Source organism: Ranitomeya variabilis, chromosome 7 (genome assembly GCF_051348905.1).
Source record: "Ranitomeya variabilis isolate aRanVar5 chromosome 7, aRanVar5.hap1, whole genome shotgun sequence".
In the NCBI taxonomy this organism is placed as follows: Eukaryota; Metazoa; Chordata; class Amphibia; order Anura; family Dendrobatidae; genus Ranitomeya; species Ranitomeya variabilis.
In genome coordinates, this window is record NC_135238.1 from 196,547,764 (window position 1) to 196,566,808 (window position 19,045).

The window sequence follows — 19,045 nt, forward strand, 5'->3', positions numbered from 1 at the left end:
ACATTCAAAGCCCTCCCCCAAGCAGTGTCATGTACCTCCCTCCTCCATCACAGTAGTGACACCCAGATTCCTCATTATACATATAATAACTGCCAATGCTTCACTAGAGAAATCATACCGAGGCAGTGTACTCAGTCAGCATACTTATATGAAGCATTCCCACCACATTATCCCATCCAACTTCAAGCTCTCTCTCTATCTGGCAGTACCATTCTATGTCCAACTTAGCATTTACTTCATTTATCTCTCCAACCGTAAGGTCAGCATATTTACATTCAGATCTGCTCTTCTGTGTGGGGATACTCACAAAAGTTACCATCTAGAGATCTGCTGTTCACAACTGTTTGCTAGACCTGGTAACACTGCACCAAGTTGACACCCATGAACCACACATCACTTGTGGCTCCCAAGCCACAGGCTGGGGATCCCTGGTTTACAGTATAAGTGGCATATTTTTAATGTGGTAGGATTCAATTACACTTTCTGCCTCGACCTCCATATACCTTTGCCACTTTTAAACCAAGTCTGGACCTAAGAGGTCCTATTTTGACCTCTAAAGTGGAAACCAGCTTTTGTTATAGATACATTGGATTGAAAAGGGCCCACATACTATTCTTGCACAAGGGTCATTTTCTATCTGTGTCATCCAATGGTTCAAGCCCATTATATTATATTAGTCTTATTCTCAAAACTATGCATACATTTATTTACAGAGCCTATGATTGAGAAACATCTCGAGCATAACTCCATCAAAGAAGGACATAGTAGCACATTGGTTTGTTCCTTCTCTATTCCAAATGTAAAATCCCAATGGTACAAAAATGGTAAAGTTCTTGAACCTCGAGGAAGATATAGAACAGAGGTCAATGAGAAGATCCACAAACTTACCATCCAAGATGTAAGAACAGAGGACCAAGGACAATACACTTGCAAGTATGAAAATCTGATAACTACTGCAGACCTCATCATTGAAGGTGTGTATTGAATTCTGAGTGTATCAGACATAAGGTTTGCCACCTTCTATGGACTTACATACAGCACATTTATTCTTATTTACATCTTATTTGCAGCTGAAGCAATTCAGTTCACAAAAACTATCCAGAACATTGTTGTGAGCGAGCACGAATCTGCAACTTTTGAATGTGAGGTATCCTTCGATGATGCCGTGGTCACGTGGTACAAAGGAACAATGGAATTGGAAGAGAGTGACAAATACAGTTTCAGAAGTGAAGGTCGCTGGCATTACATGACTATTCATAATGTCACAGCAGAAGATGAAGGTAGGTGACTTTCTCTTTACTGTCAGTGTGGTCCAAAAGCCAAAAATCGAGAACCATCAGTGGTCAGTTCCCGCATAAATGGAAAGCTATCATGTGAATAAAGGAATTATAAGTCTCTAATTTTTCATTCTATAGGAGTGTATTCAGTAATCGCCAGTCTTGAGCCAAGAGGTGAAGCCACAAGCACAGCTGAACTGTATCTGACAACCAAAGGTTTGTAATAATGGACACCTAAACACTACACTCGGCACCTCTAGCCCACTCATATACATGTCTATGCAACCCTGATTCTGAGTGAACATGGTTAGGGAGGACCAAAACATTTTTTCAAGTATTATTTGGCATGTTTATTCAATTATTTAAAAGATATATGTGACTCTCATCCTACTTTGAAAAATATTGGAAATGTTTCCTACCACTGCGCACGTAAGTTCTTATTCCAAAGTGCCATCCATAATGAATTAATAAGGTTTATAGTCCCAAACATTCCTATCTAATTAGTAAGTGCCCTCTTTGTGAGCCAGCTGAAGTGTTACAATGATCAGTTCCTCCATGATAAATGGCGCTTCTTATTTAATGCTGGTTACTTATAAATTCTAAACATAATTTTAGGTATATATTATAAATTTTAAATTATTAAGGTGCATTATTTTTTTCAGAAATGAAGTTAGAAATTAGACCTCCAGGTAAGCAATATTTTTTTAAAGATTATACCAAATTGACTTTCTATAATATATGCAATTTTTTATGAACTCCTCAGTTACGGTAATTACTGTAATTAATTAATTAATTGAAAACAAATATAATTATTGTTTATAGATGTTCCTGATACAAGAGTACCATATATATCTGCTCCTTTTGAAGAGGAGGCTATCATCGCAGGTACGTAAAAAACCAGAAGATGATTTTTTTCACACTGGTCATCAAAATCCAAATTATGCCCTATACAGTTCTCACTTCCCATGTCATCTATTAGGTTTAGTTTCGCAGCCTGTTAACAATACATAGAAAGTTGTTCATTATGTATAATAAAGTAGTATCTATTTATTTATTCTAAGAAATCATACTTCCTCCTCATCTTCCGGAAGTGAAGAAACAAAAGAGAGGTACATAAAGAGTACAAGTGTAATAAAAGCATCATTAACAGTCATTTAAACTGTGATATCTCATTACTAAACATAAAATCATCATACTAAAGTAATGTGTTACCACATATGCTATTTCATGGCTAATATCATGGTCCCCATAAAGCAGTTATCTCGTGATGTTCAAGGCCTGAAAGTTCTGAATTCTTATTATATATTAAACGGTTATTCCCATCTTAAAGGGAAGCTATCATCAGGAAATTCAGAGAATGACCACCTCTCATGGCAGCCTGTTCCACTCATTGATCATCCTCACTGTCAAAAGGTTTCTTTTCTAATATAATCTGTATCTTCTCCCTTTCAGTTTCATTCCATTGCTTCTCGTGTTTCCATTTGCAAATGAGAATAAGGATGATCACTCTACACCAGTGTTCCCAACTCCAGTCCTCAAGAGCCAACAACAGGTCATGTTTTCAGGATTTCCTTAGCATTGCACAGGTGATGGAATTATTGTCTGTGCAGGTGATGCAATTATCACCTGTGCAATACTAAGGAAATACTGAAAACATGACCTGTTGGTGGCTCTTGAGGACCGAACTTGGGGAACACTGCTCTACATTGTGACATCCTTCAGATATTTGTAGACAACTATTAAGTCTCCTTGTAACGGAGGCCAGGGGTAGTTGTGGCAAACAATGGCTGCTCTGTTGAACCCTGGCCCTCCATCACATAAACACACTGTCCCTTCTGTAGTGCACTTACTTGTAATGCTGGGTCCTCCTTGGACTGCTGGGCCTTCTTTTCCTTCAGCATTACACAATGACAGTCAGAGTCCACATCCATTTTCAACAAAACAATTTTACTCAGCTCGTCCAGTTTAGTCACAGAAACAGCTCAAGGTTCTTCACAATATATCACCATTCTGTTCCCTGTGCTTTTTCTCACTCCTTCAGGAATATCGCAGGGCTGTACCATTGCCTTCGGTACCTCAGCTTCTTGACTCATCAGACTAACCAACTTCAGGGGTCCCCCGCCCGCTTCCCTCTCCAGAGGTGAAGTAGAAGTATGGATCCTCCATTCTATGCTAGGTCATAGACCCCGGACATTTAGGGTTGTTCCCATGAAGTTAGCAGCTACCATCTTGATGTTGCCCTGTATTCCTCCAATGCTACATGACTGTTAGCCCCAGGCCCTGGATGGCTGGGCTCCCCAGCTTAAATGTTATGGGACACAACTGTCCTGTCCTAGCTCCCAGCCCTTACTGACTAACTACAGGAAGATCCCCAGCTACTCCCAGTTGGCCCCTCCTAACTCACTAAATCCTATTGGACAAACCTACTTTTTTCTTACTCTATTGTGCCCCCTAGTGGACTAAATCTAAATTCTACATGTTCCCTATATTTGTTTAACCCAAGAATATATATTTATACACATCATGGCAATGTTATAAGATATATAAAATATACCAGCTTCTCAAGGAGGGCGATACATGAAATAGCCTCCGTACCCACTTACATCCTCTTAGCCTTCTTTTTTGCAAGCTAAACATTCACAGATCCTTTAACCGTTCCTCGTAGGACATAGCTTGTAGTTTGCTCACCATCCTGGTAGCTCTTCCCTTAATCCTGCCTCTGCAAGATTGTATCTTTTTTCTTTTAATAAAGATTGTGATAGGAAAAAAGAAAAAACAATCTTTGCCAGCAAATATATATATATATATATATATATATATATATATACAAAAACCTGATATAAAAATAGGCAAGTAATTATTTGACAATAGCTTTCCTTTAAAATGTTATGACATATTGCTACAATATGACATAACATTATGATTGCTAGGGATCTGACCTTGGGGACATAATACCATTTCTTAAAAGTAAATTGACAGAGAAGCATTTAGAGGTTTGTGGGTGTCCGTAGTGGTTAGATACCTTCAATCAGGAAGCGATACTATATGCTAGCAAAATGCTATCACTTCCTGTGGTTGGTAAATGTCTACTAGCTCTATTAATCATTTGATTTTTTTTATTTTGAGAGGTCATTATTTCTACTAGATAAGAATGTAATTAATACATTTTTATCCTCCTTAGTACCTAAACCAGGCGCAAAGGTTATCAGAGATGTCCCAGATATCGGAGAGGAAGTTCCACCATCTAAAAGTAAGATACCTGACGACAGGATGTGTGTCTATAAGTATATATGTATATTTCACTTTTATTTCAGTATGTTTTGTGTATATAATGTATATTTAGTGTACTTACTGGAGTTTGTGTTATTTGGTTGTTTTTGTCTGTGATGTGTGTTTTTGTAGTGGCTTGTTTCTGACAGTTATTGGAAATACATCTTTTTGTGACATATCGTGTATCTGTTGAGTTTACTGCTATAGTTAGTAGACATCTTCATTCGGGGAAAGCAAAGCAAAATCATTAATATATTAAAATATTCTTACTGATATTATTGTATTAAAGTTTCTGTAGTTGGAAAGAAACAAAAAGTTCCAGCAAAACCTGCTCCTTCTGCACCAGCACCTCCTGCTAAAGGTAAATGTTAAGGATCGGAATAACCTCTTAACATGGCCAGTACGTTTAACAGTAAGCTTTGCTTGAGCTCAATTTTACTAAGAAGAAAGACTCCCAAAGACATAACATCAAAATTAGCTGCAAAACTAAGTATCTAAAACATTCTTTGGGAAAATACTCTCACTGGATGTGCATCTTCTTACTTTTTGTTTTCCGTTTTGTGCTTCTTTATGTTGGTGGGTGTATTCTAAACTTCGGTATGTTTTCTATGTTTGTCTGTTCTGTCTTTTCTTGATGTACAGTGCTCCAAAACTACCTTGAACTATATCACATTGTGCTTGTGCTGTGGTGAATATGATGAAAGAAACATATGCTACATTATTACATGTCATATAACTTGTGTGTATTATGTCTGTTTTTTTATGTGAAAATTCTTTTTATATTAAAGCATAGTCTTTTTCTTTATTATCTGTCATTCAGTCAATCTTTCTTTCTAATATCTCTATGTGTAGAAGTTTTTTTTAGTGGATTATATCTATCTATTATCTATCTATCTATCTATCTATCTATCTATCTATCTTTCTATTATCTATTTATCTATCTATTTATCTTTCTATCTATTATCTATCTATCTATCTATCTATTATCTATCTATCTATTTATCTATCAATCTGTCTATCTATTATCTTTTATCTATCTATCTTTATAAGTATGTAGCTATCTTTCTTATTTTCACAGTCCTCTTTTCAGGCCATTACATTGTGTCTACCTTTTTATCATCATATTAACTGAGAATTTTCTATTGTGTGTCTAATATATGTCAAAATATTTCCTGTCTAGTTAAGCAGTCTTTTCTCTATTTCTTTGTAATCTGTTATTTTGTCTATTTGTTTTGTTTTTATCCTTTGGTTTGTCGGTCATTCAATCAATCAATCAATCAATAAGTGAATCTTTTTAATATCTCTCTACGGAGAGGATTGTGTTGAGCAATTGTTTTGCTCAATCGCATACTAATGTATCTACTATTGATCTATCTCTTATTAATCCAACAATTTAATATCTATGTATCTGTCTATCTCTGTATGTCACCACTATATTTTCAGATATTTTTTTATCTATCTGTCCAGCACCTTGGGTCCACCAGAGAAAATCATTTTTGAGGCCCACTATGTAGCTACATAGAAATAAATACAAGACCACTAATTGTGTGGTAAAACATGCTAATATCAGGGTATAATATAAGGTAGTACACGTCTTAATTATGTAGCAGGGGTTGAGGTAGCACCCTCAAAGAATATAAACTAGCCTCATCATACAATATAATGCAGCCCTCATATAGTATAATACAGCCCCCTCATAGAATAAAATGCAGCCACCCATAGGGTATAATGCAGCCCCCCTCATATAGTATAATGCAGCCCCCCCACAGAATATAATGTAGCCCCATCGGAATATAATGCAACCACCTCATAGGGCATAATGCAGCCCCCCCATAGGGTATAATGCAGCCCCCCTAGAGAAAATAATATAGCCTCCTCATAAAGTATAATTCAGCCTCCCTCAAATAGTAAAATGCAGCCTGCCCCACAGAATATATTGCAGCCCACTCATAGAGTATAATGCAGCCCCCCACAGAATATAATGTAGCCCTCTCACAATATAATGCAGCTCTCTCATAGGGTATAATGCAGCCCCCCACAGAATATAATGCAGCCCCCTCAGAGTATAACGCAGCCACCTCATAGGGTATAATGCAGCCCCCATAGAATAGAATATAGCCCCCTCATAGGGTATAATGCAGCCTCCCTCATATAGTATAATGCAGCCCCCCACAGAATATAATGTAGCCCCCTAATAGGGTATAATGTAGCTCCCTCATAGGGTATAATGCAGCCCCACACATAGTGTATAATGCAGTCCACTCATAGGGTATAATGCAGCCCCCTCATAAGGTATAGTACAGCCCCCCTCACAGGCTATAATGCAGCCCTCCACAGAATGTAATGCAGCCCCCTCATAGGGTATAATGCAGCCCCACCACAGAATATAATGTAGCCCCCTCATAGGGTTTTATGCAGCACCACATGGTATATAATGTAGCCCCCCCACAGAATATAATCCAGCCCCACAGTCCTACAATCTTATGGCCACCAGAACTCACTGATATATATAAAAAATAAACACATTACTCCCCTCTCCTCCTTGTTTCCAAGCTGATTCCGGCCCTGCTCTGGTATCAGCAGCTGCCCTGCCGTCTGCCCGACACACAGTGGGTACGGTACGCGATCAAGTGACATCATTGAGCACCTGCTGTGGCAGAGGCAGAGGGTAATGATGGGAGAGGGTGAATCAGATGATGCTCTCTGCTCCATTATTGCTTTCAACTGTATCTATGATGCTGATACAGTTGAATGCACAAGCACTGGGGGGCGGCACTGGTGCCAGTCCCCCCCCAACTTATGGGCCCCATAGCGACTGCATGGGCTGGGGGCCCCTGTGGGAACAGGGGCCCTGGTCTCCTGGCCCTGATAGCAGTGTGAGCTGCAGTCTGCAGCTGGCACTGCCCGCTATTAAAGTGAAATGAATATTCACCCCTTTCCACGCCCATGGGGGTTTGGGGAAGAGTGAATATTCATTTCTCTTTAGCAGCTGGGACAGGCTTTAGCCGCAGCAGCCGGCTTCTGCCCCCTGTCACCCGCTGCTGATCCCCTGGCATCGGGCAGGTCCCCCTGACTCATGGGCCCTATAACAGCTGTATGGTCTGCCGCTTTTACCCCTAAGCAGCTGCTGGCCCTGTATGCCAGTAGGTGTCAGTGCCTGGGCCCACCATACTCAGTGTATAAATACCAAGAAAAAAAAAAGAACACAAATGGAAGCACCGTCACAGTATCTCAGTGTATGTCTGTCTGTTTATCTAATATCTATCTATTATATGTATATCTATCTAATATCTATCTATTTGTCTGTCTATCTGTGAATCTTAAATTATATTAAAAAATTTGTGTTATGTGTCTAAGATTTTGAACATAAACCTTTCTTAGTAAACGTGCCCAATTAATCTGTCAGTTGTGTCCATTCTTCAACTCTTTGTAAAATAGACTGAGTTGATAACACATTCTTACCAAGCAAGAATCTTCTTGTCACTAATCACTCTTCTGCTCTGCATCTTAATTATTTTTTTTGCAATGAAATGGATTTCTTGTAACACAAATGCATATTTTTAAAGTCCCTGCCAAACCAAGAAAACCAGAAGAAGTTACAGTTGTTGCGGTATCCAAAAAGAAAGAAGAGTATTATGAGGTTCATGGGGAACCAAAGCCAATTTATGTTGAAGAACCTTATGCTGAAGAGGAGGAAACTTATGAAGAATACGGCAAGACAGAAGAGGTTTACGAGAGACACGTTTACGAAGAAGAGAGAGAGTACTATCAAGAACAGGTTTATGAGAAAAAGCAACAGTATTATCAGGAAGAAATTTATGGAGAAAGGGAACAATATTATGAAGAAGGTATATTGTAATTCTGTTATATATTTTGTAAATTTATCATGGTTTTCTTTGTGTCTGGTATGCTTTTTTATGTTAATTCTATTTTTTCCAGCAGTATCCATTTTATTTCACTGATATTGTACTGATTATAAGACTTATGTTGTACTTGTACAGTAGGAAAACCCCTACAGATCTAATGTGTGTTATGTCAGAACCCATCTTGTACTATGGTGTTGTCTGTTGTTATAGGTTTAGAACACTTTTACATCCAGAGTCAGTATCTTAGATATATAATAATAATAATAATAATAATTTTATTTATATAGCGCCAACATATTCCGCAGCGCTTTACAAATTATAGATATATACATACTACCTAATATAATGAAACATAAAGGTGTTAAAAATACATCTCAATAGTATAAAACATCTTGACCTTCAACTTATTTTTCTAAAGCCTTTGAAGAGGAGATCCCTGAGAGGAGGATTGAACCCGGAAAACCAGGAGCACCTGCAGGTACATACACTAATATTAGTATACTATCAAGATATTGAGATTTAGACAGTGTAGTTATTTTTCTAAAGTCTAAAAGCACAAATGGAAACTAAATGTATTCTTTGCAACAGAGAGGAGGCTTGTGGATGAACAGTTTGGAAGAAGAGCTGTGACCGTAGAAGAGGAAGCAGGCATCTGGAGACAAGGTTTCTCTATGGCTTTTAACATTTAGAAACGAGTTATAAAGGGGCTTTCTGTGGCTCAAAAATTAAAATAAAAATCCCAAATACTTTGAAAAAGTTTTAGTCATTGTTAGATATAATTTTCAAGAGGAAATAATTTTGAGGTTACTTATTGAATTCCAAAATCGGTGCACATCTTCCTCCTTCGTATTTTTTCGGTGGTATTTTTCTTCTATGGATGTTTGGACCATCCATATTGAGAGTAGATGAGCTGGAACATGTCCTCTAGCAGAGTGAGCCAAGAACCAAGAAGGAATGCAAATGGATTATAGTAAAAGGCGGTTTAGTGTTGGAACACCAGGAGGTAGACCCAGAGATGGGAGAGGGAAGAAAAGGTGCAGAGTCCCCCTTCCAACTGAACACCTCCAGTGGAGGACGCGATAGCAGGGAAAATGAAGATCGGTCTCAGGAGCGCAGATAGAAGACTCGAACACCAGGTTGTATTTGAACCACACGTTTCAACGGATAACACCATCTTCATCAGGTGGGCAGTTTTCAAGAACTTCAAGAACCAAGAAGGAGGCTGACGATCAAGATCGGCCCGGGTGTTGGACCCTCATCTATCTGATTTTGATGATTTATCATAGGAATAGGTCATCAATATCATCAGCCAGAGAATCCATTTAACATTTTTGTTATTCCTAGAAGATCCCTTTAAGTGTACCTCAAATAGAAGTTTTTGGTTACTAAAATTAGAATTAATCATAATAAATATTAAATATAGATCTGTTAACAGTGCAGTGTATTCAGTTATGGTTTTCTTTTTAGATTTATATGGTTTTCTTTCTAGATAAACAAATTCAACTATGTAAACTGATTTCTTTTCTATAAATTATCTTTAAAGGGCAAGAAAAAGCCAAGCCCGCACTGGTGCATGAAGAAATCGAAGCGAGAAGAGGTAAGTTATTCAATTCATTCTCCTTATTTTTTCTCCTAATTAACCGTGTGAAAACAAGTAGTCGTCACAAAGGATCAACACCTTACAGCTAAACCCATCTGCCCTATACATTTACAATTAGCCTCCGCATTTAGAAGAAAAAACTTTTATTGCCAGATTAGACTTCAGCAAATAGCGCACATAATTGCTGAACATACACGTTATTTTTTAAGTACAAGCTCGGCAATGGGCAGTTTCAGAAGAAGAGGTTCCTCTTTCCATGCGTAGAAAACAACAAATAACATCTGTAAAAGGTATGGGGAAGGGTATTGCAAGCATTGATAAATAATGGCAACAATAATGCTAATGCAATACCAACACAGCCATTTTTTTTCAGCTGGCTTATAGATTTTGTAAATCTTTTTGTTTTAAGGACATTTTTAACACTTTAATCAGCAGTAGAAGAAAAAAATAATTTGTATGCTAAACTTATTTTTTTTTAATTAATTTGACTTACTAAGGTGAGTGTCCAACTGACTAATGTGCTTCTTGCAATCCTAATGTGTTCAATAAAATTAATTTTTACTGTCGAAATAACGCATATAATATAATATAAAAATATAATATTTTACATTTGCTCATGTTCAGTGGCTGAAAAAAGAGCGGCAGGAGGATTCGCCTATTCTCAAGAAGCAGAAGAGGCTGGCACTGGTATGTCCTATAATTGTACTACATTATTTATAATATTTTTTTCTCAATGTTTCAATTTTCCCATAACTGTTCTTTAGATCTATTGTCATATGTAAACATATATGAATTATTTGAAGTTCTTGGGTTAAATAGAATGTCTTATACATCCTATAGTTCCCACTGTATATGAGAAGATGGTTGTAGAGGAGAAACGGGCTGTGTCTATCTCTAGAAAAGAAGAAATATCAGAAGGTATTAATAACAATTCTTTCCTTTTTGCTGAAAGTGAACCTAGGCGCTGCAAAAAAAAAAGCATGTGTTAAGTGTTTCAATATCTTTAAAGTGCCAAAGGTTCCAAAGAAAGCCATACCTGAGGCCAAAGTACCAACTGCTCTTAAAAAGGAAGCAATACCACCACCTAAAGGTATATAGACCTACTAATAGTCTATATACATTGCGCTTTCTTATTCACCTTGCTTATTATTCAGCTAATTTGTCTTTCAAGCAAGTGTTGACTCATTATTTGTGCTGTCTTGTTAACAAGTTCTTATTTGTATTGGTTGTATAATATGTTGGTACTTAATGTCCCAAACCTTACTTTTCAAGCTGCCGAAAAAGTGCCCGTACCTGCTTCTAAAAAAGAAGAAGCTCCACCAGCTAGAGGTATCATAGCTTTCTACATGATGTTTGCAAGTGTCACTGTATATTTATGTTCTGTCTACATTTACATGTCTGTATGTTATATCCTTGTAACGACCCTTATACTTTTGTCTTATGCCCTCTTAGAAAGTAACTACCTCGAAAAGGGTTCTAATCTTCCTTTTGCTTTTTTCTTGTCCAAATGTATCATTGTCGGTTTATATAGAACACTATCTGTAATCTTTACACTATTTATGTGTGTGTTGTTTGTTTTAATACTATACCATATTATTGGTATACGTCTTTACTGCTTTTGCACCTACTTATGGCTTTATAACCAACCCTTCATCTTCTAATTGATCACTTTTGCATGTATGCCTGAAAGTAGGGAAATTTACACAAATAATATAATTGTAGTTCCTGACGCAGCCAGAAAAGGAGTGCCAGAAGAAAAGGTGCCCATAGCTGTATCTAAAAAGGAGGCTCCATCTGCCAAAGGTATTGTATGACCATTGTATTCATCTCGTATGTTTTTCTTAGTTTTCTTATGAGTTAAAAGAAAAAAACGTATAAAACACCTAGAGCAAAAAAGTAATTAAGTACATGTCTTTAGTGCCTGAGGCTCCAAAGAAAGCCATTGAAGAAGAAGCGGCATTCATTCCTAAAAAGAAACCCTCAGCAGAAGGTATCTTGGTGCTCCTAAGCTTTTATGTATAAAATGTTGTTTAATGTATCATGTTAATATTGCATTTTTCTTCATTGCAGTATGTCTCTTTAATTTATATGGTTTATATGATTGTGTTGCCCGTATTCCATGTCTTACTGTGTTTGTCCAGGAATGTTTCAAGTATTTGTTATAGTACACATAGTCATCTTAAAATGTATATTTAATATACCAGAAATACCAAAGAGAACCTTTATAGAAGAGAAAGTACCAGAGGCTGTCCCTAAAAAGGTGGCACCACCTGGCAGAGGTACACAACAGCTTTAGGGGAAAGTTTTATTTTTATCAGCTTCTTATATTCGCTTTGTCTTGTCTTTTATTCATTTATTCGTTTGTTCATCCATGTGTGTGTTTTTTATCTAATGCGGTTCTTCAAAAACTTTTTGGTATTATTTTTATTCTCTTTTATTATAATTTTCTTTTACTGATGTTTTTACATTTCTTTGTCTGTTGCAGTTAACGCTTTTAAAGCTTTTCATTAACTACTTTCTAAGTAGAATACATAATTGCCTATTTTCAACCTCTTTTTGACCTCGGACGGGATAGTACGTCCGAGGTCAGATACCGCGCTTTGATGCAGGGCTCCAGCGGTGAGCCCGCATCAAAGGACATGTCAGCTGTTTTGAACAGCTGACATGTGCCCGCAATAGCGGTGGGTGAAATCGCTATTAACTAGTTAAATGCCGCTGTCAAATGCTGACAGCGGCATTTAACCGGCGCTTCCGGCAGAGCGGCCGGAAATGAGCGCATCGCTGACCCCGTCACATGATCGGGGGTCAGCGATGCATCAGAGCAGTAACCATAGAGGTCCTTGAGACCTCTACGGTTACTGATGCAGGCCTGCTGTGAGAGCCCCCCTGTGATCGGCGCTCATAGCACACTTGCATTTCTGCTTCATAGCAGCGATCTGATGATCGCTGCTATGTACCAGAGCCGATCCAGTTATGCCAGCTTTTAGCCTCCCATGGAGGCTATTGAAACATGGCAAAAGTTAAAAAAAAGTTAAAGAAAATGTGAAAAAAATAAAAAATATATAAGAGTTTAAATCACCCCCCTTTCGCCCCATTCAAAATAAATCAATTTAAAAAAAATCAAACCTACACATATTTGGTATTGCCATGTTCAGAATCGCCCGATCTATCAATAAAAAAAGGATTAACCTGATCGCTAAATGGCGTAGCGAGAAAAAAATTTGAAATGCCAGAATTATGTTTTTTTAGTCGCTGCAACATTGCATTAAAATGTAATAACGTATCTGCACCAAAATGGTATCATTAAAAACGCCAGCTCAGCACGCAAAAAATAAGCCCTCACCTGACCACAGATCACGAAAAATGGAGACGCTACGGGTATAGGAAAATGGCGCATTTTTTTTTTAGCAAAGTTTTGAATTTTTTTTCACCACTTAGATAAAAGAGAACCTAGACATGTTTGGTGTCTATGAACTTGTAATGACCTGAATCATAATGGCAGGTCAGTTTTAGCATTTAGTTAACCTAGTAAAAAAGTTAATCAAAAAACAAGTGTGGGATTGCACTTTTTTTGCAATTTCACCGCACTTGGAATTTTTTTCCCGTTTTCTGGTACACGTCATGCTAAAACCAATGATGTCGTTCAAAAGTACAACTTGTTTCGCAAAAAAATAAGCCCTCATATGGCCATATTGACGGAAAAATAAAAAAGTTATGCCTCTGGGAAGAAGGGGAGCAAAAAACGAACACGGAAAAATGGAAAATCCCAAGGTCATGAAGGGGTTAAATAATAATCTGTAGAGTGAAATAAAGATTAAAAGCAGATTAGTTCTCTAACGGCGCACCACCATGGAAAATGGTTGCAGTCCTCAAATTTGTGGGAGCTTATAGTTTACATTAATACTTTACTAAAGTAAATCTCAGAGAGGGCTGGTAATGGCAGAGTCAAAGGACAAGCTAAATTAGTCCACATGGGATTGCCCTGGCAATATTAATTAACTTCCAAAAATGTATGTAGGATAACAAAAAAGTAAAAGTGCTAGTGATCTTTTTAAGGATCTGTTTGACTGTTTTTCTTGCCAACCCTCGAAGAACTATACATATGCTAACACCACAGTGGAGCCACAATGGGTATCCTTGCCAATCCCACCCAAGACTTAACACTTACCAAGATTATCCAGAATACAGGAGGCTTAGGTTTGCCTGAGGCTGACATGGGCTATACCTAAAGCATTATAATCTATGTGTTTTACTAACTCATCTGCTTAGTCTATTTAATATTGAAGCAGTTACGTAAAAACATTTCCGCTCTTTAATCTCAAATAAATAATATCACTTTGGTCTGTAAATTGATTTGGACTCATCATTAGAGTTAAGCGAATTTTTCAATTACGATCGGTGGCGAAAATTGTATTTGCAATATTCGCTGAACACAGCCGAACGTCATTGGAGTCATTGGGAGTAGAAATGACCGAATATGTTCGGAATTGAGGGTCAAACATAAATTCGGCACAAATAGGGTACCTATATGGCACGAATATGGCAAATTCAGATTCGGCGAGTGATTCTGAACATATTCGTTCAACTCTACTCATCATTTGACCACTAGCTGAGGTATATAAAGAATATATTTCTAATCTATTTAAAGTACCAGAAGCCCCAAGGAAACCAGTCCCAGAGGAAAAGGTGCCTGCTGCTCCCAAAAAGGCAGAGATACCTCCAGGCAAAGGTATTTTTAGAATAATATATATGTTTAACAATCAGCCCAGCTCATATTGCCCTTGTTAATATAAGCACTCTTTGTGAATCTTTTTGTAACATGTTTTACTTAAAATATGCTTTTTTTCTTGTATGTATGTTTGTAACAATATGTATACTGTTTGGCATGTCTACATTTCTTCTATCAGTGTTGTCTTAATATGTCACATTTAATGGAATTTGTTTGTCTAAAATTGCATTAATAATTAATTTATATTTAATCCGTCTTGCAATAATAAAAAACACCAAAAAAGGAATATTACTCTTTTACTCTTTTAATGTCAAAAACAAAAATCTTTGTTGGAACGTAAGGCATGTTGTGTATCATTGGGTGTAAATGTATGCTGTCCGTCTTTTCTGTTCTTCAATAATTCTTCCATGTCACATATTCTTTTTCTTATCTGTGATGAACGTCTTGTGTTTAACATTGTCTCTTAAGAATAAGTTTGTGCCATGCAATGCAACTTCAATGTATGTTATTTAAATGTATTTGAAGTTCCTGAAGTGTCAAAGAGACCTGTTCCAGAGGAGAAAGTACCTGTTTCTGTTCCAAAACGGGGAGAGGCTCCTGCTGCAGGTAACTTGTTTGTAGAGATATAGCAAAACATAAAAGATATAGTAAAGGTACTTTCACACTCAGCAACTTTACAACGAGAACGACAATGATCCGTGACGTTGCAGCGTCCTGGATAGCGATCTCGTTGTGTTTGACACGCAGCAGCGATCTGGATCCCGCTGTGATATCGCTGGTCGGAGCTAGAAGTCCAGAACTTTATTTGGTCGTCAGATTGGCGTGTATCATCGTGTTTGACAGCAAAAGCAACGATGCCAGCAATGTTTTACATGGAGCTAACGACCTGCGAGAACGATAAGTGAGTCGCCGTTACATCACAGGATCGCTCCTGCATCGTTCTGGAGCTGCTGTGTTTGACGTCTCTACAGCGACCTAAACAGCGACGCTGCAGCGATCGGCTCATTGTCTATATCGCTGCAGCGTCGCTGAGTGTGACGGTACCTTTAGTCATTGTGTTATGCTAAGCCTTACCATACTTTGTTATCTAGTAAACGTGCCACATGACAACTTAGATTATCATATCTTTAAAGTGGCTGGTGTCCCAAGGAGAGAAGTTCCTGAAGAAGAAGTCCCAGATTTTGTACCAAAAGTAGACGACGTTCGTCCATCTAAAGGTACAAGCAGTTCACCAAAGAAAAAGAAAATGCTAACATCTTCTAAACGACCATTTAAAAAAAAAAAACCTAAGCTTTTGTGAATGCACACGATTCTTTATATTAACACATTCCTGTACTTATCACATAGAATTTAATATGTCTTGGTGTACTATTATTTGTTTGTATGTAATCCTTTGGTAGCAATAACTATAGTCAGTGCAAAATGAGTTCAATCTTGCATTTCAAGCTTCTAAAGTTAAATAATATTCTTTAAGTGCCTGCCAAACCTGCACCAGAAGAGAGAGTTCCTAGTTTCTTGCCTAAAAAAGAAGAGGCTGTGCCCGGCAAAGGTATCACTCTTTATTCTTGGCCTTGGCCTTTCTCTGTTATCTGTGTCATGTTGTAGAATTTCGCTTTTTTATTTGTACACAACATTTGAATATGTCTAAATGATACCTTATATCAGATTGCGTATGTGTAAAATTTATAATGAAAAAAAATAAGATTGGTGTATACAGATCTAGAAAAGGTTGACCTGACTCAGATAACATGGCACCGGGATATCACAGATGAAAAAACTGTAATTTGTCACCTAATTTAACATCAGTCAATGGCTTGTGCCATTGTGTTAAATTTTCTTAAAGGGAATCTGTCAGCAAGAATTCACACCCCAAGCTATTTACATGAGCATGTAGCTCTTTAATAGACAGGTCCAGCAATGTGTTTACAGTGCCAGTCTGTTCCTGCATTATTGAGAAATCAATGGTTGAATTAATATGCAAATGAAGGTGAATACGTATTGCAGATCTTAAGCCTCTGTCACTCCAGCTCTATTTCCCGCTCAACGCCTCCTCCTGCTTGATTGACAGCCTCTATGCTGTCTTATCTCAGGCAAAGGAGCCCTCAATCAAGCAGTCTGAGGAGGTACTGGGAGGGGAATAGAGCTGGAGTGACAAAGGCTTAAGATCTGCAGTAGATCTTCAGCTTAATTTGCATATTAATTCATCCATTGATTTCTCAATAATTCAGGAACAGACTGGCAATGTAAAGGTATTGCTGGACTTGTCTGTTAAGGAGCCACATGCTCATGTAAATAGTTTAGGGAATGAAATTGTGCTGACAGATTCCCTCTAACCCTTTTAAGTGACATAACCTTCTGTGACAGGTTTTCAAAATGGTGCATGGTGAGCCGTAATAATAACCTTTGCTATATCTGTAAACTTAGACTTTTTATAACTGTATGTCTGCATGTATATATATATATATATATATATATATATATATATATATATATATACATACCTTAGAGTATAGATGTGTCCTTTTATTCTTTCTTTTTGGCTCAACATGTCCTGTGATATGTGGCAAAATATTACAAGCTTTTAAAAAAACCATGTATGTTGTGATTTTCAGTCTCAAGATTACCAGCTTTAAAAAAAAGTGTATTTTGTGATCATTTGTCAAGAGATGTCTACGCTATATGTGTCTATGTCTTACCACCCAGTGGTGCTGATGTAAGTTGCTGCGTGACAAGGGTTTTGCCAGCATATTGCGAAATTGTATTGGATATCTTGTGTGAGAAATTGTGAGTCCTAAATGAAATTCAAGAAAAAGTAACGGAGAACAAATCTTGAGGCTAAAGCTGAAATGTATCTTAGTTGAGATTTTACATGATATCTGACACAACAATAATATTTTTAAAGTGCCCGAAGCACCAAAGAAAATTCCTGTACCTGCTTCTAAAAAGGAAGAGGCTGTTCCAGCAAAAGGTAGCTTGACTTAGTAATTTTATTTGCAAGAATAAACCAAATAGTCAGTAATTAGACCTTGTACTCCACAGGGTCACCCTTGTATTAGCCATATTCTAACGCTCTAACAAAAGTGCACATTTTTAGTAAATTTCTTTACAACTACATTACATAAAAATTTAACATAATATACTTATGTTGTGCTTTTAAGATATAAAAAAACAAGAAAAACAACTTCTGCATGACAATAGAAAAAATATAATTTTATTACTAATATAAGTTTGCAGTATGTTGCGTCTAGTAGACATTGCCATTCATGTTCCGTCTTTTTTGTGTACATTCCTCTTTGTTCTGTTTCACTTGGTATCCGCACATTTTTTCATGCTGTTATTTAAAAATAAAAATCCTATCCATGTGTCTTAAGCCTAGCTCCATCGAAAAATAATAGAGTGATCATAGTATTCTTTTACTATTCTAAAGTTCCTGAGATGCCAAAGAAGGTTATTGCTGAAAAGGTGCCTACACCAACTAAGGTACCTAAGCCTGTCTCTACAACAGAAGAAGTTGCTCCACTCAAAGGTATATGTCTTGGCTAAGCTTCCGAAGCATACAATAGCCTTCTTCTTAAATGTGGTCATTAAATGTGTTGCCAGTATATGTATTACTGTGTGTGTTTTATAAGTAGTGATATTTAGTATCTGCTCTTGTCCAGTTATGTCTAGTGATTGTTATTGTCTAGTAAAGTCCAAATGTCTAAGCGTGTTACTGTGTCTTAGTACCTGAAGCCATTAAGAAAACTAAAATTGCTGGAAAGATGCCAATAGCTGCTCCTGAAAAACCTGAAGTTCCTCCAGCAAGAGGTATATGAAATAGCCTACGTATTTAACACGTTGCAAAGCTATTTTTCCAATTATGTTAGACAGCTAGTGCTGAAAATATTAGTGAGCAACCCTATACCAATCACTACCATGTAAACATACTCATTAAACAAGTGTCTGGAAAAATTTGGAAAATTAAGAAGCACTCTTAATATATTGCAATCATCAATTTATATAGCACTCTGTACTTACAATTGCTCATTTTGCCTTTCTACCCAGCTAATTCTTCTCTTCTCTCTGCTCTATGAAGAAGCTGGGAGTCTCTTATCCCTGCATTTATCATTCCCCTCTTCACCTCTTGACCCAGCTGCTCCTGCCTCCCCCTTGCCAGAGACTTTTGCAGTGACTGATGACTCATACAGGGAAAATTGACCTCCTGTTTCTACATAGAGCTTAGAAGGATTCAGCTAGTCAGTTTTTAATCATGTGATGCGATGGATCTAATGGAATAGAGTATAATTATCTGGGCGCACGCAGG

General features: G+C 37.3%; 1 protein-coding gene across 1 annotated transcript in view; it reads left to right on the forward strand.

Annotated features, from left to right (window-relative positions):
- TTN (titin) overlaps window positions 1-19,045 on the forward strand; it is a 285,913-nt gene that overhangs the window by 124,851 nt on the left and 142,017 nt on the right. The window contains exons 101-126 of the mRNA XM_077272621.1: window positions 714-974; window positions 1,071-1,280; window positions 1,416-1,493; window positions 1,940-1,966; window positions 2,100-2,162; window positions 4,459-4,527; window positions 4,837-4,908; window positions 8,114-8,395; window positions 8,832-8,891; window positions 9,002-9,076; window positions 9,957-10,010; window positions 10,223-10,303; window positions 10,638-10,700; window positions 10,854-10,931; window positions 11,023-11,103; window positions 11,286-11,342; window positions 11,736-11,816; window positions 11,932-12,003; window positions 12,218-12,292; window positions 14,662-14,742; window positions 15,268-15,348; window positions 15,876-15,959; window positions 16,217-16,291; window positions 17,645-17,710; window positions 18,170-18,268; window positions 18,466-18,549. Coding sequence (XP_077128736.1) covers window positions 714-974; window positions 1,071-1,280; window positions 1,416-1,493; window positions 1,940-1,966; window positions 2,100-2,162; window positions 4,459-4,527; window positions 4,837-4,908; window positions 8,114-8,395; window positions 8,832-8,891; window positions 9,002-9,076; window positions 9,957-10,010; window positions 10,223-10,303; window positions 10,638-10,700; window positions 10,854-10,931; window positions 11,023-11,103; window positions 11,286-11,342; window positions 11,736-11,816; window positions 11,932-12,003; window positions 12,218-12,292; window positions 14,662-14,742; window positions 15,268-15,348; window positions 15,876-15,959; window positions 16,217-16,291; window positions 17,645-17,710; window positions 18,170-18,268; window positions 18,466-18,549 — 2,409 coding nt within the window. The remainder of the gene's footprint in view (window positions 1-713; window positions 975-1,070; window positions 1,281-1,415; window positions 1,494-1,939; window positions 1,967-2,099; window positions 2,163-4,458; window positions 4,528-4,836; window positions 4,909-8,113; window positions 8,396-8,831; window positions 8,892-9,001; window positions 9,077-9,956; window positions 10,011-10,222; window positions 10,304-10,637; window positions 10,701-10,853; window positions 10,932-11,022; window positions 11,104-11,285; window positions 11,343-11,735; window positions 11,817-11,931; window positions 12,004-12,217; window positions 12,293-14,661; window positions 14,743-15,267; window positions 15,349-15,875; window positions 15,960-16,216; window positions 16,292-17,644; window positions 17,711-18,169; window positions 18,269-18,465; window positions 18,550-19,045) is intronic.